The 25,368-nt window shown below is 48.5% G+C and overlaps 1 protein-coding gene across 1 annotated transcript; it reads left to right on the top strand.

The window, feature by feature from the left end:
- Positions 1-1,492: 1,492 nt before the first annotated feature.
- Positions 1,493-22,291, top strand: ncstn (nicastrin). Its single transcript, XM_069188511.1, has 17 exons — positions 1,493-1,638; positions 3,759-3,863; positions 5,257-5,380; positions 6,212-6,330; positions 6,438-6,583; positions 7,026-7,176; positions 9,602-9,711; positions 10,491-10,649; positions 11,019-11,123; positions 12,254-12,331; positions 12,965-13,134; positions 13,975-14,077; positions 14,904-15,002; positions 15,754-15,844; positions 16,864-17,018; positions 18,438-18,650; positions 18,968-22,291. Exons 1-17 carry the CDS (start codon positions 1,557-1,559, stop codon positions 19,088-19,090), a joined length of 2,133 nt encoding a protein of 710 aa, XP_069044612.1. The 5' UTR covers positions 1,493-1,556; the 3' UTR covers positions 19,091-22,291.
- Positions 22,292-25,368: the final 3,077 nt, after the last annotated feature.

Raw genomic sequence — 25,368 nt, 5'->3', positions numbered from 1 at the left:
ACCACAGAACAATATGCTGCCAGAGGTAATTACAAATCTGAACACCATGTTATATATTTACTTACATCACCTGTATTTTTTGCCTTGTTGTTTTTCAATTTTGAATGGTATTGAAGTAATACTGAATTTCTTCCATATAAGCATTATAGAGGAAATTACTTTAGACCATTTTGTCTTGTAAATGTGAGATTTACCCAGCAGCACTAACATATTACTTCTAAATAAAAGGTTAATTTTCCATATTGCATCTTGCAAAGTATAACCTAATATCAAACTCCTTAATTCTAAGATTCATATCTAAAAGCTTACATATAATGTTTCACAAGTCTATCCAAAACAAAGTTGTTTATATATATATATTAATTTGACAAATAAATGCTTCAGTTTCTTTTCTGAATCTATTTAAGTGTTAGTTCAACCTCAGAAAAAGTGTCAAATTGTATTTCTTTAATCTTGTTAGGAAGGAAGTATCTGTCAGCGGTTGTCCAAACTAATTTTCTAGGTCATATTTTCAAACAGAAGGATGGGTAAAGGTTTATTCCATGCTGAACACATGTATCTCTTCTTTTTCAGCATGGAATAAAACCTTCACATATTCTTCTCCAGCTGACACAGCTCCCTACTTGAATTCCAGACGGATATGCAGAGAGGAGTGAAGCAGGGTTTAAATGGATTCCTTAAGGAGTTATTATTGCATTTTTTTTATCTTTTATCTCCACACCATTGAAGAACAGATTCACTGTAAAAGCCGGAAGGTCAATAATGACAGTTACGATTACCTTTGAACAAACTCACCACTTTCTCAGGAATAACATATTGTAACGCAACGGGGGCTCAGGCGGGCGCCCTTGCCGCATCTGGTCGGCCCAAAGTATAGGTGGCTCGAACCCGGGACTTCCGCGTCTCTCTGCAGCGACCTAGCCCCGTGAGCTAAAGAGAGATCTCTCCACAGCCCAGAAGCTGTGGTCCTGCTATCACAGGGAAGGGCGGTGACGTCACCCGCTCTGGTACGCCGGCTCTTACACACAGTGCTTGTCGGCCGTAAGCGTTACAATATTCCTGGGTGTAACTGGAATCTATCCAAAAAAGAAGCATAAGTCAAAAAGGAATACTCTCTTTGTTTATCAATCAATTAATTAACAGTTAATTACTTAACAATTAACAATTGATAATAAACTAATAATAATACATATAATCATCTCATCAATACTAATTATTTAACTATAATCTGACTAATCTAACCAAATCTTATTATTATACCATGTTTGCAAGAATATAATATTTATGTAGTGAAAATCATGTTTATATATTAAATTCCACTATTGTAAGACCTACCTAAATACCTCCAAATACCAAATACATTCAGTGTTCCGGACACATAGTGCCAGCCAGTTGACATATTGGTAAGGTCAAGTTCTGCGGGTACAGATGTCTCGCGAGTGCCGCCATTTTACTGAGGTCTGGAAAGCACCTCCGTCGCGTTTCTATGACAAGGAAAGGCGATCGCCCATCCTTCTCTGTCGGAGGTTTGGTGTTTCCTGTGAGTGTATTGTTTGATGGTCCGAAAAATCAGGAAGATGGCTTCTTCCTTACGACAGTGGATTTTATTTCTGATCGTAGTCTGCGTTTTAAATTCAGGTAAGCTGCATCAACTGCGGTCTGCAGTGTCGACCAAAGACTGGAAAGCGAAATGAAGTAGGAAGCTTTGGGTCAGATTTTGTTTTTCCCAAAGAAATTGTGCATTTGTCTCTGTACAGGTGAATCAAGACAGTTTAAACAAAAGTATACTTTAATACATCGACAAATAAGCGATACCGAATTTATCGCAACCGAGGTTTAGTGCGAAGCTGAGCAACTGTTGTTACAGAAATAAAGTTACTTGCTACTAATAACCCCTGAGTGTATCCCTAGAGTCCATTCCCCCAGACACCAGGAAATCAGACTTGTTTAAAATCCGTGCTGCATGCCCGTGTTAACCCGGAGAGACTTCACATAGGCAGGGCGGTCAGTGTTGGTTTCTCGGTCACCCGGTACTTCAGTTCGGACAGATGCCTGGTCGTATCCGCGTTTATTTTATGTGGTCGTTTATTTCAATTAAACGCGTTTTTTTGTGTCTTAGCAGAGGCGATGTCTCCGGCTCACTTGCTGCTGGTGGTCATATGATTTAGTCATACGCAAACCTCGGGGTTTGTGTGTCAAACCCGAACTCGGAGCCTCATGAGAACCTGTTCCCGAATTTCAGTAGCAGTATTGTAGCAGTACCGGGCGAATTCTCGCAGTGTTCTGCTCATCCAAACATTACAAAAACAAACAAACAAACAAACCAATCATTATTTCCGAGGTGGTTGTATACTTAAATAAAAGATGTCGCATTGAAATAAGGCGCTCTCAGTGTCCTCTTTTTCAGCGGCGAGTTTAATTTATGTACCTTGCTTCAATCTATGTGAAATGCTTTGTTTTAAAAGCGTTAAGCAAATGTAGGGTGATTCTGGCTGTCATTACATAGCAAGCACCGTAGTTGGAGCGATGGCGAGAATCTCTCTCGTTACGTTCATCTTTTATTTATAAAGAGCTCACCGTCCCTCTTGTAAATCAGTACACGAGAATGGTCCTATGGTTTCAGTATGAGACTGGGAAGATGGGTTGTGTTGGGAATAAATAGTCAACAACCAGTACAATTCAAGACCTGGGGTGCTGTCTGTTCACATTTCCTCCCACTGTCCAAACACATGCTGGTAGGTTAGTTGGAAGACTGGCCCAGGTGTGAGTGTGTGTGTGTGTGTATTTGTGTGTACCCTGTGATGGACTGGCGTCCTGTATTGGATGAAGATGTTAGAAAATAGATGGATGAATAATAACAATAAACTTTGTTATATAGCGCTATTAGAAGTGATTTCTCAAAGCGCATCACGCTATGAAAAAAGCACACAATGAGAGGATACAGCAGGATTTTAACAATTACAATAAGGGTTTGGAATACAGTGGGAACGTAAAGGGGCAGACATAGAACCAGTTCAATAAAAGTCCTTCTCAAGAAAGAAGGTTTTGAGTCTAGATTTGAGGAGTTTAGACAAGGTGGCTCTCTGATATCCTTAGGAATAGAGTTCCAGAGCTTTGAGGCATAACAGGAGAAGGCCCTGTTGCCCATACAATGTAGACTGGCTTGGTGTACAGACAGGAGACCAGAATTAGAAGAGTGAAGGTTGCGAGGTGCGGAGTAGGACGATAGCAGCTCAGACAGGTACTGAGGTGCCAAGCCACGCAGAGCCTTATAGGTGAGCATGAGGATTTTGAAGTCCACACGAAAACTGACAGGGAGCCAGTGCATGGACTCCAGGACAGGAGTGATGTGATCACTTGCACAGGACCTGGTCAGGATTCCGGCTGCCCAATTCAATACATACTGAAGTTGATTCAGTGTGGATTTAGGTACCCCAGCAAGCAGGGTGTTAGAGTAATCAGTTCGGGTTCGGGAGAAGAAGAAACCATTAACTAGCTTTCCCACAACTGTTGCAGAAGGTAGTCTGATGATGGAACGTTGGTATTTGGTCGTGTCCCTCTTATGTGCAGCAAGCGCTCGAAGTCTGCGACCTGTTTCGCCCCCCCAACCCCTCCTCCAGCCAGGACGCGGAGCTCGGCGGCGTTGGGATCTGTATTGGTTCCACTAGCAAAGCCGCTTGGGCCCCTAGTGGTGGCGCTGCTGCTGCTGCTGATGATGATGATGATGATAACGGCGGCTCTCTCTTTCTCTTCCCCAGCGGGGACCCTGGCCAACTCGGTGGAGCAGAAGATCTACGTGCTCCTGAACAACACGGCCCCCTGCGTGCGCCTGCTCAACTCCACCCACCAGATCGGCTGCCAGTGTGAGTAGCGGTTGGCGGGGGCTGGCGGGTGGGCGAGGGTGGTGGGAGGAAGATGGCGGGGGCTGGCACCTCCGGTAGTAGGTGGGGGGGGGGGTCAGGGTATGCCACGGTTTGCGCTGTATAAACTCCAGGTCGCTGTATAAAATTCGGTCTCTGGCCCTTCCACTTGACTTAAAATGGCCTGGAATTCAATCCAAGCTAATTCCAGCTTGTGGACATCTTTATGGATATGGATGTTGGAACTGATGTATTTAAACTAAATAACGTCCACTACCTAAATCCTGGGGTTTTTCTTTTTATTGCTGCAGAGTCTGTTTAATCCATGACTGACGTCTGTCTTCTCATTTGCTTGCTGGATGCAAGTGCGTTCAATATATTGCTCGATGCGCTCCTAGGAGTGTAGAGAATAGGTCAGGGTAGGAACCTGCTACCGTAAAACTGAGTAAAAGTGAGCGAAACCGTGAACGTGCATGGCTCTCGGGGGGGGGGGGGGGAATCGCAAGAGGTTCATCCGGGAAACCGTTGCGCAAGTCAAATTTCGTGCAAGTCAGCCGAGCCGATCTGCCGGTAGGAGTCTGTCAAGCGGAGTGGAGTGATCTGACTCTGGGCAGGTTCGGGCTTGAGGTGGGTCAGTCTACACGGCGTGGGTTTCAAGGGGAGCTGCAACGCCGCTTTCCTGTTTCGGGGTTGGAAAGAATCCAATGGGTGCCTTTCAAACCACCGTAAGAGTAAACGGTACACGGTAACTTGTAAAACCTCCAATTCACATCGCAAAATAGACAGCATTTCCACGTGTGAGCAGCGTCATGTTCTGCGATTCAGAACAAGGCACCGAAACGTCTGGTGAGGTGAAGCAGCCCTCTTGCACTGTAAACAAGCAGGCTTGTGAATCCATCTCTTTTAAGCCAGCAGAAACATTGCTCTCGACTTTGAGACGGTTTTGCCAACAAATACTACTTCCTAGTCAACTCTGCCTGCAGGTCACATTGGAACATTTCTGCTGTGAAATGTCTGCTGCACAACCTGGACTTATTCACTCGTACATCACATTACAATAATTATTACAGTGACTAGTGAGCAGGAAGGGCCGCTTCACGTCACAATTCTAGTGAATTGTCGCTCTCGCCCGGCGACTTGCACTACTTTCACGATTTTATTTTTCATTTGGAATCTGTACATCTGTTTCTGTATGGTCAAGGAATTTATTTCCTTACCAAGATTTAATAACCAGTTCGAGAAACTGGGGTGGCAGCCCCCCTTGAACACAAGTCGCCCAGTTGTTCGTCAGGTGGCTGGTGCTGGCGGCTGCCTATATAGTTCGCCTTGCGTTCGATGCCGATGACAAGGGTGGATAAGACTAGTTCTGAGACTTCTCTCCTTCCCTGTCCGTCAGCCTCCATCTCGGGCGACACCGGTGTGATCCATGTGGTGGAGGCTGAATCGGATCTGAACTGGGTCCTGGCCAGTGGGCCCAACCCGCCTTACATGGTCCTGCTGGAGGCGCACCTGTTCACCAGGTACGAGTCCACCCTCCCCACACTCCGGCTCCGTCTCTTCCTTCTTTCCCAGTGATGCTCCTCTCCTGCTTCAGGCCTCTTGTGTTTTTTTTTCTGAAATTTATAACTACTTAACTGAAATGCATCCAGTTTATTATTTCATCAGGTTGAACGGGTCAGTCCCTTCCTAGATCTGGTCCCACCGATCAGTTTGTTCTGATCCAGGCTTGGGCATGGCTAGTAATCGCAAAAAATGCATAGCAACAGAGATTTGAACCATTGGGTGATCATATTAATAAAATATTAATAATTCCTTACACTTATATAGCGCTTTTCTGGACACTCCACCCAAAGAGCTTTACAGGTAATGGGGATCCCCTCCACCACCACCAGTGTGCAGCCCCACCTGGATGATGCTCCAGTACTCTCACCACACACCAGCTCTCAGTGGGGAGGAGAGCAGAGTGATGAAGCCAGTTCAGAGAGGGGGTTATGAGGAGACCGTGATTGGTAAAGGCAAGAGCTTGTACAAGAAACAAGGAGACTCGGGCAAAATATAAGACTGTTTTTTTTTCCTCTTGCAGCCATCTAGATGTTTAGTTTAAATCTGGGCCCTCTGTGATTATTAATGGTTTAGGTGCCAAGGGGATCACAATCCTGGATGCAGGCATTTGGGTCTGCAATCCCTGGGATGTTGTAAGATTTAGGATTAGCAGAATGAGTGCTGCTGGGGAAAATCCCTGGGATGTCTCGTGTTGCATCCTTGCAACTTTCCGAGTCGAGTGAAAGAGCTGAACGGGGCCCTCCCTCCTCCTCCTCCCCTCCCTTTCCCCCTGCCTGTTTCTCCCGCAGGGACGTCATGATGAAGATGAAGGGCTCCTCCCGCGTGGCGGGCGTCGCCGTGGTTACCCCGAAAGCCGGCCCCGCGGCAGGGTTCTCCCCTCACCACAAGTGCCCCAACGAGGCCACCGGTAGGAGCCGCCGTGTCCCTTCCCTTCCGTCGGTCCCCCGGCCCGGAGCAGGCGCGGTTCGGGCGGTACTAACGTTGGCGTTCTGTCTCCGGCGGCCTGCCGTTCAGGGGTGTACTCGGAGAAGTACGGGCCGGAGTTGGCGCACTGCAATCAGACCGTCTGGAACCCCCTGGGCAACGGCCTGTCATACGAGGACTTCCCGTTCCCCGTCTTCATGCTGCACGATGACAACGAGACGGCCGTCGTCAAGAAGGTGAGCCTGCTGCTCGGTCCAGAGGGGAGGGGGGCGGGAGCATCCCAGAATCCTTGGCAGAAGATGGGATTGAAAGGTCCACCTCCTGTTAGTCGCTCGAGAGTAGGAGCTGAGGTTTCTTGGGATGTCATTTTTATTTCTGCTCAAATCAAAACCATCCTGGATTCCCAGATTAGTTATGTGATAAAGAGGCATTGCAGAAGATGGGTTCAGAACACCTTTACTGCCTTCTCTCGCGCTCTCTGTTCTCCGGTATTGTAATCTTTTCTCGATCTTGAAACGTAACCGCATCGGCTGCTCTCAGCTGTCTGGCCCTGTAGAATCTCACGTCGGCCGGGGCAGATGGGAGATGTGAGTGCTGCCTTTTTTGGGGGGGGGGGGAGCAATCCCAGCATGCTCGGCTCCCCGGCCGTTGACGTCTCTCTTGACGTTGGCATTGCAGTGTTTCCGGGACCACAACGTGGCAGCGAACGGCACGGCGCCCCAGTTCCCCCTGTGCGCCATGCAGCTCTACTCCCACATGCACGCCGTCACCGACACCGTCACCTGCATGAGGCGCAACAACCTCCAGACCAGCTTCAGCATGAACCCAGGTGCTTCGCGGGGGTCGGGGGCGGGGCCGAAACCTTGACTCTCTGGTGGAAAGGGCCGACTTTCTTGATGGGTGCGGCAGCTGTTCTGGGGAGAATCCACGGGAAAGAGCCCCGATTCTCCTACAGCTGGCGTATGAGGTCTGATTCGTAGAAGAAGGGCCTGCGATTCAGCAGCCAATGGCATACAAAACTATTTGATATTAAGCAGCAGGTATGGATACCTCTTTGGTGGCACAGCGCTGAGCGTTGCTGCTTTGCAGTGCTAGGGGCCCTGGGTTCAGTTTCCTGGGTGGTATCTGTGTGGGTTCCTCTGGGTGCTCCGGTCCTTCCTACAGTCCAAAAACAGACTGGTAGGTTCATTGGCTTGTGGGAAGACTGGCCCTGGTGGGAGTGTGTCTCTGTGTACCCTGCGATGGCCTGGCGTCCCATCCAGGGTGTAACCTGCCTTGCGCCCCCATTGCTTGCTGGGATAGACTCTGGCTCCTCTGCGCCCCTAAAGTGGGTTAGAAAATGGCTGGATGGGTGTGTTTTCCCTGATCTACGGGATGCACAGGTTTCCTGTCGCATCCTTGAACTAGAACTTTATTGCCATATGTAACCGGTGCATGTACTGGTACCATGGAGTTCTTACTTACAGAAAGTCTCTCGATTGTCTCTCGAGTGCAGGCGGTGCATTGAGACAATATACAAGCAAACAGTAGACAATACACAAGTCAACATGTAAACCACGACTGCCTCTGCAGTTATTATTCATTAGACTTAAAGATGCTACACAGATGGAATATGCAGAAAACCTAGTCATCCAATGATTGTGGGAAGAGGTATCTGTATCTGTATCCATTGTTTCATTTTCAATACGTTTTTACGTCACTGGCCACTGCATTGCTGACAGGAACTCAAGAGGAAAGGTAACTTAAGCTGTTTGTTCAGGGGGAGTGCAAATCAAGGGTTCCTTGATTTTAGGGATGCTGCACAAAGATTTTGACCATTTTGGAAGGCTAAACAGGGGATTTGTTTGTAACCAGGCCCTGTGGTGCCCAACCCCAGTGTTTAGGCTAGTGCTTACTAGTGTTGCGGTGGTGGTGCTGTGGCTCAGGATCTGCGTCTGTGGCTGGAAGGTTGCCGGTTCGTATCCCGCGGCCGGCAGAGGAATCCTACTCCCTTGGGCCCCTGAGCAAGGCCCTTAACCCCAACTGCTTCAGGGGCGCCGTATAAATGGCTGACCCTGCGCTCTGACCCCAGGCTTCTCTCCTGTCTGTGTCTGATGGAGAGCAAGTTGGGGTATGTGAAAAGACAAATTCCTAATGCAAGAAATTGTATATGGCCAATACAGAAATCTTACAGCTGTAGGCCCGAAGATCTCGGGACCTGGTAAATGGAGGAAACATCCACAAGGGGGAGCAATTGGCTACAGGTTTATAAGTACAAGAGTAATTCTAATATAGGACTTTACAGGATAAAGCACCTGCTAGCGGTGACTTCTTTTGCTTCCACTTTTCTTGGGGCACCTGCAGTAATTTTGTTTTTTTAGGACCCGACAGTGTTAAAAGGAGAAGCAGTTCAGACACTTTTGGGTATTTGCTGTCTGCTCCGCAGCACAAAATGTTCCCTTGTCGTTTTCCCCACAACAGAGTTGTCTGTTTTTTTTAGATGTTAGCTGTGGAAACTTTTTTTTTTAATGAGAAGTTTCTGGAGTATGAAAAAATGGGGAAAAGCAGGCCAAAGTTTTGCATATTGAGGCGAGCTCGGGTGTTTCCTAGGGATTGTGTTGTGAAAAGACAAACTATTTCCTGTAGTTTTCAAATGTTGCTGAATGACAAATGATACCCACGCTTCTTTTTCCTACCAGTGTTTTTACTGCAAACTAACAGGCTGAAACAGACGGTTTTCAATTTTCAAATTTTAATTTTAATCCAGAGCACGGGGGTCTGAGTTCTTGTATATTTCAGTTTTTGTCTCTCTTTCAGACATGTGCTGGCAAATAATTTTGTTTTAAAAAAAAATCAGTTTGAGCATGTGAGTTTTGCAATACAAATACTGATAGGGAAGAGTGCAATTATCATCTGTCAGCCAGAAATATTTGAAAACTTTTAGAGGATCGGAGTACTTTCATGAGGCACTGTAGGTGGTATGCCTGAGAGAGACATGGGCGTGAGCACAGAGGGATAGAATACAGGCTTTCAATCCATTTTGTAGGAGAGGAAGAGGAAATGGTGAGCTTGCTCATGGGAAAGGGCAGAGGTCACGGGACAGTCCAATGAAGGGGGGTGGGGGGGGGGGGGGTAGTGAAAACCCCGAAAGAGCCACAACGGGCAGTTTGGCAGCTCGGTGCCAAATTTTGGTCAGATCCATAACCACGCTGGCGATGGAGTGGAATACCGGCGGGGGCCGGGAGTGTGACCCCCTGTCACTCGTGCCGTTGCAGATATGGTGTGCGACCCCCTGAGCGACTACAACGTCTGGAGCTCCGTCAGGCCCATCAACACTTCCGGGCGGGTGGAGCCAGGAGACCGGGTCATCGTGGCAGCCGCCAGGGTGAGTGGGCACGGCCGAAGGGGACTGGTGGTGAAGGGGGGGGGTGTATCCCCATGTGCATGTTTGACATTCACCACCACACACGTATGAGCAGGCTCACGGTCTTAATTTTAATGATAAATTCAAGATCGAAGGACATGAGAGGTTACACGTGGAGGAGCCCAGACTCGAACCCAAGTCCCATGAGTTGGGAGGCAGTACTAGCACCACAGTGCCAATCATAGCATAAAATGGGAATAATAATATCCTGTGCAACAAATACATCAATTTAAACTTGATGCATAGCCTAAGGCCCTGTATTTGTTTTGTTTTTTTTGCCTTCAGGCTGTATTTCCACCTGATTATATGTTTTGCCGGAGCAGGGTGCTTAGAAGTTAGGGGAAAAAAATGCTTCTTGGATGGGATCTTTGATGTAACCATGTGCAGTCTGGCAATCTCGTGCCTCTTGGGGTAATTCTAGGTTGCCTTATCTGGCTGTATCTCTAAGTAAACACATATGGTGACAATTAAGGTGTCTTTGCTGGATGGCGATGAAGTTGTATCCTTCATCACAGATCCCCAGCTATAACAGCTGTCTCTCCTAGCACAAGATGGGGGAGGGGGCAGGGAGCCCAATAGAGCTGTCAGCCCAGTATGAGAAACAGGGAGGAGTCTCTATACCAACAGTAATTCATTGTCGTAAACTTGTGTCAATGAATTGCTCGTTGTTAGGGCTAAGGCACTACTAATCCATCAGTCGTGCACAGAAATCTTGTTTAACTCGAATGATCTTGATGCAGCTGGACAGCCGGTCGTTCTTCTGGGAGGTGGCCCCCGGTGGGGAGAGCACCGTGTCGGGGTTCGTCACCCTCCTGGCTGTGGCCCAGGCCTTGGCCAGCGTCAACGAGACGTCCGCCACCCTGCTGCCCAAGAACATCCTCTTCGCCTTCTTTCAGGGGGTGAGTCGGCCGTCCGCCTCCTGGCCTGCCTGGCCCATCCGCGGGTAGCAGGGACCTCAGCCGCCTGGGCTGGGGGAGGTCTCTTTTGGCTCACTTGGCTGGTTCGCCAGGGAGAGCTGGGTTCGCGGCCCAGGTGTTGCGGTGACGAACCGGCGGGGTGGGGCGGCGAGGGGATGAGCCCGTGCGGAACCGCGACGGTCAGGCGCGCGGGTCCGCTGGGCGGGATTGCGGCCGCGGTCTCTCCGAATGCTCCTTGAGATGTCGGGGGGCGCGAAAGAACGGGGTCGTCAACAGTGGCGGTTTCACGGCATCAGAATCCCGGCTGGCAGCTCCTCACTGGGGTATCCTCGCTGGTCTCTTCTCTTCCAGGAGACGTTTGATTACATCGGCAGCTCTCGGATGGTGTACGACATGCAGAACGGGAAGTTCCCTGTCGGCCTGGACAACGTGGACTCCGTGGTGGAGATCGGACAGGTACGGTGTTAACGCGTGGCGCGGCATGCGCGGAAGCTTTTAACCTAAACGTACAAATGCTTGGCCTAAATATTATGAGATTTGTCTGTTCCTGAGATATCCCTTCTCAGTATAATAGTTTAAAAATTCCTTACACTTCTATAGTGCTTCATCACTGTGCTCTCCTCCCCACTGAGAGCCGGTGTGTGGGGAGAGTACAGGAGCATCATGGAGATTATTAGGAGGCCGTGATGGGTAAAGGCCAGAGGGACATCTGGCCAGAATACTGGGGTAACAAGAAAGGTGAAGAAACACCCTGGGATTTTTATTGCCGACAGATAATCAGGACCTCGGTTTTATGTCCCATCTGAAGGATGGCGCCTTTTTGCAGTGTAGTGTCTTCATCACTGTACTGGGGCATTAGGACCCACACAGACCACAGGGTGAGCGCCCCCTGCTGGCCTCACTCACACCTCTTCAGACAGCAACCTGAGCTTTCCCAGGAGTCTCCCATCCAGGTACTGACCAGGCTCACGCCTGCTGAGCTCCAGTGGGGCTGCCAGCTGTGAGCTGCAGGGTGGTAGGGCTGCTGGTATATTTCTCAACTTGTTTGAATGCTTTTAGCAGACGCCATGGTGGGAACATGAAGCTCTGTATTGATCATGTGTACAATTTGTTCCCCATTAAGAATGCTAGAACTGCAGCAGACGGGTTTGTTTTTTCTCTGCTGTTGAAGATATTTAAGGGTAACCTCTGGTGAGCTCCAGCCTGTGGCTCATACTCTTACCGTGGCAAGTGAAATAGTGAATTGTTAAATACATATCATGCTTTGTGGAGCTTTTGGGTTCCTGAGGCCTTTTCCATTGGTCCAGGATCAAAGAATAAAAATATCGCTGGGCCCTGGGCTGAATTTAATACAGCTTGAATGGCAGTGAGGAGCAGTGGTAAGGGTTGTGTAACCAGAAGGTTGTGGGTTCAAATCCTGGGTGAGACCCCGTTGTTGTACACCTTGAGCGAGGTCCTCGGCCTGAATCGTTAGTCAAGTACCCTGCTGTATAAACACGAGTCGCTCAGGATGGCGCTGTTTGTTGTTTTGTTGTCTTGTGCCTCATGCCTCCGGCGTCTCGGCGCCTGTGTGCTCTCTCGGCCAGGTGGGTCTCCGGAGCGGGTCCGAGCTCTGGGTTCACAGCGATCCCGTCTCCCAGAAGAACAGCAGCATCAGTGAAGAGGTAAGACCCCTCAGGAGATGAAGACTGTGGTCAGGCTGTGAATGGGACCCTGATGCAGCATGACGCAAAGACTGGGGTTCCCAATCCTGGTTCTCTGTTTCACACGGGCACCCCATTCAAGAAGGGTTATCACACCTAATAATAGGGATCGCCCTTCGGTTGTTTTCACCTCCTAAACGTGAAGGAGGTCTGGCTCCTAACTATCGCCTTTCTCAAGTAATCTAAAATCTCCAACCTTTCAGCAGAAGAGCTAAACTTTTGCCCAGAGAGACTCGATCATTCAGTTAAGGAACGATTCATGTCAAAACCTCCGCTGCAGTGAAAAGCAGCAGGAGTGTGAAGATTGAAAACCAGGATGGTTTATTTTTTTTAAACTGATACACGTCAGATATGTACCACCTGTTTCTTTCCATTGCAGGCCTTTGTCCTAGCTGATCCCTTAAATCCTGAAGTGGTCTCAGGATCTAGGGTCTATTAAGTAATTAAGTATAGGCAATTGTTACCTTCTGCCACTTTGGACAACTTGGTTGTGATTAGGAACCTTCCTCGCACTGTGTCAGCTTGATGTTTGTCTGGACAGACAGGCATTCTGGGATATTGAGCCTCTCTGAAGTCATTCAATGTCCTCTCCAGGTTAAGAAGCTGATGTCGTCTCTGAGCAGCTCCAGCACGGGCCTCAACGTCACCCTGATGCAGCCCGACGTCTCGCAGCCCCTCCCTCCTTCTTCCTTCCAAAGGTTCCTCATGGTTCGCCCAATCCCAGGGGTCGTCCTCACCGACTACCAATCCGCTTTCAGGAACAAGTGAGTGGGCAGGGCCTCGGCTGCGATAAGCAGCCGGATTGGGTGTGGGTCACTTTCCTCGCGCGGAAGGTGGATGTTCATACACTACCCACCGTCATGGGAGGTGGAGTACCAGTTAGCATTTTACAGAGCTCGGCTTTATTTGATCCACCATTGCAGATCATCTGCAGTGATCTGTTGGGGGGCTCGCTCTCTGGATTCTTACGTTTTCCATAATCTGGGCTGTTCTCTTCACCCATCGAAAACCAAAGCGAACAGAAACAGAAGGGATGACACGTCAACCACAGGGCAGTTCATTTCTGTACAAGGCAACCGGGTCCAATAACAAAAACTCTGGAATTACTGGTCCTTCCAAGGGCACAGTTTGTGCAGAGTTTTCAGCCTACGCACACCTTAGCCTTCAGGCTGCAGTTCCCAGTTTTCGGGCAATGGGAGCGATTCTGTGGCGCAATGTGGTCTTCAGCTAGATGTCCACCATTAGGAGTCCCAGACGGAGTCACCGAGCCTTTCGGCAGCTTATGCTCCCAAATTGTAACCAATGAAAACTCTTAAGCGAGAGATATACAGGTATCAAAATATTTGATTGGCAAGAAAACACAGCCGCGACGGAACGGCGATCCCTTGATTGCCACTCTCCTGCAGACATCGGGTTATTTATGGGATGTTCCAATGTGCAGCCTTTCTCGCGCCCCCTCCCGAGATTCTCACCCTGACCGGAGCGCCAGAGCTCATCCCTGCCTCTTCCCCACGAAATTCCCCGCTGTGCGACTTGCCCGTGGGGCCATGGCCCCGCTGGTGCAGGAGTGAACCCCCCTGTTTCCACCTCCCCCCCCCCCGCAGGTACCACGAGAGCTCGTACGACACGGCGGACAACCTGCGCCTGAAATACCCCAGTGGGATGACGCCAGAGCAGCAGCTGGAATTTGTCACCGACACAGCCCAGGTAATGACCCTGACTCCATGGGAAGCCTGCTCTGTTCCGCCAGGACTTTGGGAGAAGCCGATGCAGATTCCTTATGTGCACCCCAGTAATCTTCTGTAAGAGTCCTCGGAGAGGCAGATCCAGATTCCTGGTGTGCGCCCCAGTAATCTTCTTTAAGAGTCCTCGGAGAGGCAGATCCAGATTCCTGATGTGCGCCCCAGTAATCTTCTTCAAGGGTCCTCAGAGAGGCAGATCCAGATTCCTGATGTGCGCCCCAACAGTCGTCTTCAAGGGTCCTCGGAGAGGCTGATCCAGATTCCTGATGTGCGCCCCAGTAATCTACTTTAGGAGTCCTCAGAGAAGCAGATCCAGATTCCTGATGTGTGCCCCTGTAATTTTCTTGAAGGGCCCTTGAAGGGGTTTCTCCCTCAAAGAAGCAGAGCAGATCCAGATTTCCTGATGTGCGCTCTAATAATCATCTTTAAGGGCACTCGAGACAGTTTCTATGTCCTGCATTGTGCCACAACAAGGTGCGCATAGCCCGTTGCCAAGCAGGGGCTCTCGAACCTCAGTGTGAGAAAGTACAGGGGAACAGATAGACGTCTGCCTCTTCCTGGGAGCAGCGAGTTGGGAAAGGACTTGACCGCTGGCATCTTCTTGCTGTGTCTCATGTGTGCATCTCGGCGGGGGTTGTATCAAGCCGAATTCTTAAGTTTAACAATTCCCTCAGCCCGTCGGCCTCGCGGGAGAGCGTCGTGGCGGGAGGCGGGCCCCACGAAACGGGCTGGAAGCACCCTGTCCAGGTGTCCGCCCTCGGAGGACGCTAACTTTGTCTCTGTCTCGTCAGGCCTTGTCCGAGGTGGCCACCGTTGTTGCCCGGGCTCTCTACAAGCATGCTGGCGGCTCGGACGCGGACCTGTCCAACATCCAGGCTGATCCCAAAACTGTGAGTTGGGGCGGAACCCGAAGAGACGGATTTCCTTAAATATGTCCAATCTTGGAGCTTAATTCTTAAACCTATATTTGTTTTTGTTCGGGCCAATCTGTTTTTCTGTAAGAATCTTAGCTCTTTACCTAGCTTCATGTGAAATCCCTCAAATATGCAAATGGTGTGTTCTTTGTCCTTTAAAGCTTCGGACATGCGAGTACGATACTGTAATGCTGAGGAAAGAACCTCAAAAGACCTGGCTTTGTGGGACTGTTGTTGCCGACATCTTTCTTGTAGTAAAATGTCATCATGTTGTCTCAACCTAGGATTTAAGGAGTTTTTCTTTACAGAAGACATGGCCTAAAATTAAAGGGCAGGATATGGATTTAGCTTCATTGACGTGTTCCACCAGCAGCCTCTCCATTACTCTCATGTGGAGTATCACAAGAGCTGATTACCTTTCACGGTTTCCCCCTGTAGGAATGCATCTGATAATGGTGCCAGAAACACATTGGCTGGAAGTGGGGGTAACTATCAGGCCTGGGACCCCCAGAGCTTTCCCTTCTCCCATAGGGGGGGTTTTCCTCTCCTCTATGTCCACATGCTCAACAGCTGCTGTTTATTCTGTAAAGCACTCTGTGGCATAGTGTTGTAAAGGGCTCTATAGCTAATTGGTAGAGCTGTCGAGTTCAATTTCAATTATATTAAGAAATCAAGCAGATACATCCAGTCTGCTGCCTGCTTTTAACTTGTTTTTTTGTTGTCACAGGTCACCCAGATGCTCTACGGCTTCCTCATTCAGTCGAACAACTCATGGTTCCGGTCTCTGGTCAGCCCTGACCGGCCCTCTGACATACTGGGTAAGAGAGTTTATTTCACTGCTCCAGCAGGGTTCCCAGTCTGTATCCAAGAGCTTCTCAAGCTCTTGATCATTAAACCCCAGATTTAACTTCATTTACCAATTGGAGCTTTGTGCCGAGTTTTCAGTTCCAGAGGTGCCACGTGTTGTGTGGGTATATTACCTTTTCATAAATGACCTGCAATCTTAAGAGGGGAAAATAAGAAAAGTATGATTTAATCAAACTGTCAATTCAATTAATGGTTCAATTAAATATAGCGGCTGAAAGGAGACACCACATCAGGGCCTGAACTGGGCCGCCGTTAGAAAGGTGTTTAGAAGCTGAGAAGCTTGAATCAGAGGGTTGTGGGATCAGGGCATCACTGCAGGGCTTGCTGTGATCTCCTTATTTCGGATCTGGGGTAACGTGAAATGAAAACGAATAGAGAAAATCTTTGTTTTGTTTTGGGGATGTTGAAGAAGCCTTTGGAAGAGGCTGAAAGTCAGTCCCTAAAATCACTGTTCCTCTAAACGGATCTTAAACCTTCCCTTTTGCAGCTGTGCCTGGCTGGTGATGTTCCTCATCTGCTGGGCGCAGTTATGCCTCACTGCTGGGAATGTTACTGATAGAAGCTCCTTCTCTAGATAGAGTCGGAGAATAATGATAATAATAATGTAATGTTGCTTTATTAGCCCTATACAATTTCTTGCATTAGGAATTCGTCTTTTCGCAGACCCCAGCTTTTGTCCATGAGAAACAGACACACAGACAGGGAGAGAAGCTTGGGGTCAGAGCACAGGGTCAGCCATTGTACAGCACCCCTGGGGCAGTTGGGGTTAAGGGCCTTGCTCAGGGGCCCAACGGAGTAAGATTCCTCTGCCGGCTGCGGGATTTGAACCGGCAACCTTCAAGTGACGGGCACAGATCCTTAGCCAGAGAGCCACCACTCCGCCCAAGAGCGGTGGAGAACGAGGCTTGCTCAAGTCTGTTCCTTTTTTTTTTCACCCCTCTTTTCTTCCCAAACCGAAATGGCGTTCCAGAGGACCGAGCTCCCCAGTACTATGTGGCGGTGAACACACCGGTGAGATCCACACAGCTGGTGAAGTATGTGCTGGCCAACCTCACCGGCACCGTGACCAACCTCACCAAGGAGCAGTGCCAGAGCCCGGAGCAGGGGACTGGAGAGAGCAAAGAGGTCAGGGGATCGCAGTGCCGCGCTCTTCTCCGTCTTGACTTGGCGACTCTGCGTGCTTGTTTGCTTTCACAGCAAAGGATGCTGTTAAAAAAAAAAAGTTTTTTGTTCTTTTCCCAGTAAGGGAAACACGGCGTTAAGATCTAATGCTTTGATTGTCACGCTATGCGTGACATGATTATGCGGTGCCAGCTTAGTTTGGAAAGAGTAAGATAGAATGAATGTTTCATTGGATAACCAATTATAAACTCTACACTTGGCTTGGAAAATGCAGAGGCCTCTCACTTCAGCAGCTTTGCAGCGTCAGTCAGAAGGAGTTACAACAGGACTTTCTGTTGTATGAAGGCATACAAAACGTTACAAACGAGAGGAGACCTATTTGGCCCGTCTAGGCAGATAGATTGATGCAAAGTTCTCATCCAGGCGTTCCTTACGATGAGATGAGCCAGTGCATCTGCTTCAACAACATGGCTGGTGAGCTTGTCCCATACTCCCCACTGCCGTTTGGCTAATTAAGTGACTCCTGTTCTTGATTTTATTAGTAAATAATCACTACACTTATGTGGTTATTTTCTGGACACTCCACTTCAAGTGCCTTATTGGTAATGGGAACTCCCCTCCAACGCCAATGCGTAGCCCCACCTGGATGATGAGATGAGCAGCCGAAGTGAGGCAACAATGCTAACCACTGCTCCACCGTGCCACCCCTACCAAAGTAGTAGTAGTGGTAATAATAATTCATTGCTTTTCTGGACACCCCACTTTACAGGTAATGGGGACCCCCTCCACCACCACTAGTGTACAGCCCCACCTGGATGATGCTCCAGTACTCTCACCACACACCAGCTCTCAGTGGGGAGGAGAGCAGAGTGATGAAGCCAGTTCAGAGATGGGGATTATTAGGAGGCCATGATGGGTAAAGGTCAGGGGGAACTTTGTCCAAGACACAGGAGTAACACCCCTGCTCTTTTCGAGAAATATCCTGGGATATTTAAAGACCACAGAGAGTCAGGACTTCTGCCTCTGTTTTATGTCTCATCTGAAGGACGGCACCTTTTTTACAGTATAGTGTCCCCGTCACTATACTGAGGCATTGGGGCCCACAAAGACCACAGGGTGAGCACCCCCTGCTGGCGCCACTAACACCTCTTCCAGGAGCAACCATAGCTTTCCCAGGAGGTCTGCCATCCAGATACTGGCCAGCTTCAGTGCGGCAGCCAGCTGTGAGCTGCAGGGTGATAGAGCTACTGGCAAAACTGCTTTTTGGCAAATATCCACGTTGGGTCCACTTGAATGCTCCGGTTCTACCATTCATTCTGAGGACATCTACTGCCTGGACTTAGTACAGGATATAGACTGAAGATTTGAGTAGTCCTCCCACTTTTCATTCCAGTAAGGATTTTTTGTTTTTTTGCTCCCCAGCTGTACGAATACCTTTGGGTCCAGGGCTCGGTGCCTCCCAACGCCACCGATGCGGTGCCGCATTGCGTGCGGGCCGCAGTCCGCCTCTCGAAAGCGGTCTCCCCGGCCTTCGAGCTGAAGGATTACGGCTCGCAGACCTACTCCACCTGGACGGAGTCGAGGTGGAAGCTCATCAAAGCGCGCATCTTCCTCGTGGCCAGCCGGGAACTGGAGGTAAGGATGGCGAGACCTTCACTTCTCTCCGGGCTGGGGAACCTGCCGGCAATCCGTTTCAGAACGGACGTTTTGCGGGCGACGCTTTGCCATGTTGAAAGGAGAATTTGGTGGATCCCTGGGATTGTCCGTCTTTTGGCATAGCATATTCTCACCAAGAGGGGGGAATGAGGTTTGCTCCTGGTAGGGGTTTAGGGGTTGATATTCGGGGGTAGTCGTTTTGATGTTCATTTTTCCCCCATGCGTTTAGTTTCCGAACTAAACAATAAAGTCGATCGCGGTAACACCGAATCCTGCCTCTGTCCGCTGTTTTGCAGATGACGACGCTGTCCGTGGGGATCGTCGTCCTCGTCCTGTCGCTGCTGGTGACGTACTTCGTGAGCTCCAAGGCCGACGTCATCTTCACCAACTCCAGAGAGCCGGCCAGCGCGGCCTACTGAAGGGCCCCTGGGAAGGGTGCTCTTTTCCAGCAAAGGCCCAGACCTAGAGTTTCCATTCCCTATTGGAGACCGGGCAAGAGGGCACATCCCTCTGGACTCTTGACAAGAAAACACATTTTACATCCTGTTCCGGGGCACGGATGGACTGTCTGCCGCCAGGAGAGGCAACCACTGGAAGAGCTACCGGCTTGTTTTTGGAAATCTTGGCTGGGAAGGGGAATTGGCATTTTCTTCCCACCCGCCTCCCCCCAGTCCCCTCTTCCGTCGGCCAGCGATTCTCCAGGTGACCCAAAAACGAGCGGGGGGGGAGGGGGGATAAAAGTTTGAATCGACTGCGACGAATTGGTGAAATTGAAGAAAATGTAAAAAAAATCAACAAAGAGCTGTGCCTCTCTCATGTCCCCGCCCACCCCTCCTACACTGGCTCCGCCTCTTCCCCTTTGGCTCCTCCCCCACCCGTCGTGACTGTCCTTGCCTCCATGCCAGAAGTCTCTCCTGCTCTGCTCCGCGGCTCACATTGATCTAATTTAACGGGGGGGTGGAAGGGATTGGCAAAAAGAAAATCTCTTGTAAAAGGAAAATAAAGTCTGTCAGGCCTGGACCATGCATGTCCGAACCTGTAAAGCAGTGTCCGTTTTACTCTGGACAGCAACGGAACAGTTTTTGTATCAATAACAGTAAGAGTTTTTGGATCATGTGTGGCGCTCAAGAGTGGGCCGTTCACCCACCTGCTACGCTCTTAGCGTCCGTGACTAGGAGGCGGGAGCCTCCGAGAAATGCTGTGTGCAGGATTTATTCATCTATACATCTCTCACTTGCCCTGGCAGAGAACTGTCACCAGAGTTGAGTCTTTTTGTTTTTGCAGCAAGGGGGGGAAGCTGGTTAGAACAGACAGCCTGCAGCAGTTGCGTCCCCAGATCTAATCTGTGCGAAGCGTTCCTCAACGCCGTGGCTGAACGTAGCCTGAAGAAATCCCACTGAGCAGCAGGTTGGACTACTGCCGCGTTCCAGCCTGGGGCTAGATCACGTCTTGGGTTTTTTTTTTGTTTTATCCTCTCTCTGAACTGAATAATCAAGTTGAGCGAGATCGAGGGGGGAAAATAAGAGGTTTTAGATTTCTGTATACAGTAGAGGACTTTGTAGGGTGAGCAGAGACTTTGATTTTTTTTTTTCTTTGATGGAGCTGGCAATGTTTGTGTTGGGGGGGAAAAAATGTTTTGTTGTTGTTTTGGGGAAAAAGAGGTGGCGGCACTAAGCTATCCCAGCAATCCTCACTCACCGTGCGAGAAACTGTTGGTGCAATACTTTAACGTCATTTTCTTTCCTTGAGTGGGCCGTTTCTCAACGACTTCTATTGTTTTTTTTTTTTGCAGAGGAAGTAAAGCACTAATGTTTGAAAATGTTTTTCAACTACCAGAATCAACCTTTTTTTTTTTTTCCTCCTCATTTTGGCGCTAGCACTGTGCTGATAATTCTGTATTCTCCGGGCTGTTAATCTGAAAGTAGAATCCAGCTGGATGCCAAAAAAAAAAATGGAACTACTTAGGAAAATGCACTACTTGATCAGAACTGCCGCCACTGCCGCCTTCATATTTGTGTAAAAATAAATTTCAACCAGCCTCTGTGATGGTATGCCATCGATAAGCAGGAAAGATATAGCTTTCCTCTCGGAGAACATATGATTCAGCACTCCTGAAGTACACACACCTTTCCAGATTGGAGTCATATAAAGCTGTCGGTTTAAAATATCTGTACTATAGGGGTCTTGCCCCCAAGGCCTGGAGAACCCCAATCCAGTTCATTTCACGGGTCACTCTAAATCAGGGGTCTCCAACCCTGGTCCTTGGGGAGCTCAAATCCAGGTAATCTAGTAGGTCACATTTTCAAATACTGGCAACTAACATTAACCTGTTAGTTATCGATGGATCGACCGCAGTAATCTGTTCAATTGGGAAAAAAAAAACGCTTCAGTTCTTTGGGAGCTGGAATGCTTAGATTTTAGTCTCAAATGATGTCCGGAATTAATTAAATTAATAAATCACGTCTTGAATTAAGCTGTCTTGATTTGTTTACTATCTTTAGTAATTGGGGATTTCCTGGTGGGCCCCAACACCAAGCTGGCTGTGGGCTCTTTGGAATCAGAGTGCTAGATTCCCTCTTTACTTACTAGTCTGAATCCTTCCACCCAAAATGATTGTATCGGCTTTGCTCGTTTTCCGAAATTGGTGTTCAAGGTGGAAGTTTCAAGCGCAATTTATGAACACGAACATGGCGCTTGGCCACATTAAAAAAAAAAAGCCTTGCGGATTCCGAAAGGCCAAGCAGCGTCATAAGACGTGATTTTAGAAGTTATAGTTTATGGAACTTGGTGTTTCTAGAGCCCTGTGGAAAATGATGAAGGCGGAATCAAAGCACACCACAGACGAAAACTGAGTTTTGAGCTGCGCCCGCAGCTATTTGGGTTGTGATTGAGCGTGTTTTCAGCTATTTCTCCTGTTCGCTCCACCGCTGAATGGACGTCGCAGGTCTTCACAGAAAGTTCAACCTGTGTGAAACATCCAGAAAGGCAACGGGAAAAAAAAAACTTGAGAAATGACAGTCGAACCGGTCGAAAAAGGGGTTGAAATTCGCCCGCAGAACGCCAGCAGTTAGTAAACGGTCGAATTATAGTGATTTGGTTAGGGCATGTGGACAAGGAGAGGAGTAAAATATTACACTGACAGGTGTGTATGAACAATTCAAGTGTCGGTGCTTCTAAACTGGGAAGTACGGCGGCGAGCGCTTGAAGGAGCATTTGGAAAGCGCCTCGCCTCGGCCTTCATAGCCCTCCCGTCACGCCGACTGCCGGCAGCGTTCACACAGCTCACAGCTTCGAGGTCGGAGCTGCTAATATCTTTAGAAAAAGGCTCTATTAACCGATAACTGGTCTGATATGTCTTTTTGATTGAAAAAAATAACATTTAAGAGCCGAATGGTTTTTTTAAGTGTCATTATTATTATTATTAAGCAATCCGAGTTCCTGCGCTTGAAGAGGCTGCCCAAGCGCTATTAACCCCCAGCTGGTAGACATGAGGCGAGTGGCGAACGATTATATTACTGTACTTTTTTTTCTTTACACTTGTTTAATGGCAGAGGAGTGTACATATTTGTGAGGATGGCAACTTTTCTTTTTTGACGAGAATAAAAATGTGAAGACTGGTAGCATTTCGTTTTTCGTTATTGGTTCGTGGTCGGTCATCTGACATTTTCATCTTTAAAGTGGTTTGTCCCCCCTGAATTTTCTCTGTGAGACCATTTCAAAATAAACTATAGATGCACACGGAGGTTTCTATATACCTGGATGGGAGACCTCCTGGGAAAAACTAAGGTTGCTGCTGGAAGAGGTGTTAGTGGGAACAGCAGGGGGACGCTCACCCTGCAGTCCATGTGGGTCCTGATGCCCCAGTACAGTGACGGGGACACTAGACTGTAAGCAGGCGCCGTCCTTCGGATGAGACGTAAAACTGAGGTCCTGACTCTCTGTGGTCATTAAAAATCCCAGGACGTTTCTCGAAAAAAGGAGAGGTGTTACCCCGGTGTCCTGGCCAAATTTTCCATTGGCCCTTACCAATCATGGCCTAATAATCCCCCTCTATGAACTGGCTTCATTACTCTGCTCTCCTCCCCACTGATACCTGATGTGTGGGGAGCGTTCTGGCGCACTATGGCTGCCTTCGCATCATCCAGGTGGGGCTGCACACTGGTGGTGGTGGAGGGGATCCCCATTACCTGTAAAGCACTTTGAGTGAAGTGTCCAGAAAAGCGCTGTATAAGTGTAAGCAATTATTATTATTATTATTATTATTATTATAGAAATGACCCCAATAAACTGGGAATATGGAACGTCTCAATTAAAACCTCTACATTGTTTTTAACGGGTAAACTGTCACATTTACATTCAGAAAAACAACCCTGTTAATGTGTTCTTTCATCCTAGATACATTTTATCCAAAGCTACGTGGATTTCGTTCGCATTTATAAAGCTGGGTCTTTGTACTGAAGAAATCTGGGTGAATACCTTGCTTAAAGTTACAACAGAGGTCTCACCCGGAATTTGAACCGGCAATCTTCTGGTTAGGAGTTTGGCGCCCAAACCCCTGCTCGGCACGGAAAAAGTTATACACCACTCTGGATTGCTTCATAATTACTGTATAGGTCTGCATTAATGACAATCCATCTTGTTTAAACCTGTTAACGGCTCCTGCCCAGTGGCATATTTTACAATAACCATTAGGTTCATAAACGCTGTGCCCCAATTAAGCCGAGACTTCAAAAGCAATGTGGCGTAATAGTAATAGTGTAATGTTCGCGTTACTATACCAAAAACGCGAATTTCGAGCTGGGGCATGATCCTGTACAAGAATTGTATTGATCCAAGTTTGTAAATAAAAAAAACACTTGATCCCATGTAACTGGTTTCAAGTAGCAGCAGAATGCAAGGCTAATTTGTTCGCTGAAAAAAAAAACAATTTAAAGCCTGCGGTTAGGGTGGATAAAGAAATCCAAAGTTCTTTTAACAGGTGGCCTAGTGGTTTTTACAAACAGAAGTGAAATTAATCCCCGTGGAAACGTCGTTTACTATAAAAAAATAAATGATATCCAACGATTTCCCTATAAAAACATCGGGGAGATCTATTTTTATGGGGGAGAATCGATCAAAATATTTGATCGTGTCTTTTCCTAGTCCCGTTACCGCCCGATCTCATCCAAGCGCCGCGGCTCTCTCAACGGGGAGGGGATCTGGGTGGACAGAGCTCGCCTGTAGTTTTCCTGCCGGACTCCCCTCCGGCGGCGCAATCTCGCAGGGCGATCAGCCCGACCCTCAGAGCAAGCCGTGTTGCGGATGATCGGCGCAGACACCGATTAGTCTCAACTTTCACTCTTTTTAAGTGCCGGACGCCGGCCTTTTCCTTGTCTGCGGGCAGGCCGGGTGGGAGTACGTGGGTTCAGAGGCGCCATTGATGCATGAAAGTGTGATCGACTGGAAAGAAAACTTGATCCCTTCTGCAAACCGCTGCACCCATTCGTCGCCTGCCTGGTGTTACACGCCGCAGTCGAGGAGCGATGCTGTAAGTCCAAACACACGCACGTCTTGTAATAGATTGAATGTCCCTGTATCAGCACCGGTAGTGGTAACTAGTCACTCCCTGTAGTAACTTCTAACGAAACACTGCAAACAGATAAGGATGCGATAAGTTAAGAAGAAAACTGTAATTTGGACACGGAGTCGCCGTTCAGTAGTTCTAGTTTATGTGTTCAGGGAGTTCTTTAATGATCATTTTTTCAGTTCACATACGATATAATTGTAGATTTTAATTGCTGGATGTAAACCAGTCCTCACTACGTAGTCTGTTCGTTTAGTGCAGCTGTATTGTTTGCTGAAGAACATGAACGGCTTTTTTTTTTTTTTTTTTTAGAAAACGCAGTGGCTTTGAGCTTTTGGAAACGTATTATTCCAAAGAAGCAGGAATACGTTTCCCTCCTGACGCCTGAAGCCACTTGGTGCTTAAATACTTTATTCGACGCTGGGTAATGAAGGCCTTTTGAATAGTGTTACGTGGAGCCGCGCTGTTAAGTGGAAGAGATGAATTGGCCCGGCGTTTTGAACAAAATGTGAATTGCCGAGCTTTTGCTTACAGACGCGGGGAGGGAGGGGGAAAAAAACGACAAGTGGTTTGTACGGTACTGGGTGGCGATACGCGCTTTTAAAGAGCCGCGCTGTGAAGTTTTGCGCCGCGGTGCAAATAAAGGGGGCAGGCCGGGGCCAAAACAAACTAAAAATCAAAGCCGGAGTCAAACGACTTTGCTCCTTAATGAAGCAAGACGTGGGCCCGAGGAAGGAGAATCGAGGGAGCGAGTAAGGGGGAAGAACGCGTGGAAAAAAAGGAGAGAGCGAGAGAGAGAGAGAGCGGGGGGAGGGAGAGCGTGTGAATGTAAAAGCGAAGGAGGGGCGGGAGGGAGTGAGGGATTAAACGCTGGAACAGTCCGGCTTCGCTTTTGAATGGGGGGAAAGAGAGGCAGGAGGAGGAGGAGGAAGAAGGGTCACTGTTGTTTAAAGAGAGGCAAAAAAATCGGGAGGTGAGAAACGGATATTCGGCAGGCAAAACCAACCAAGGGGAATTACACGTGTGTGTGTGTGTTTTTCGTGTCGGATTGGGTGTAACGAGCTTTTTTTGGCGGGGGTTGAATATAAAAAAGACTTTCTTGTCAAATGCTTATTGTGTGACACCCCCCCCCCC

This window comes from Lepisosteus oculatus, chromosome 4 (genome assembly GCF_040954835.1).
Source record: "Lepisosteus oculatus isolate fLepOcu1 chromosome 4, fLepOcu1.hap2, whole genome shotgun sequence".
In the NCBI taxonomy this organism is placed as follows: Eukaryota; Metazoa; Chordata; class Actinopteri; order Semionotiformes; family Lepisosteidae; genus Lepisosteus; species Lepisosteus oculatus.
Note: the sequence above shows the minus strand (reverse complement) of the source record. Positions and strands in the feature narration are given on the sequence as shown.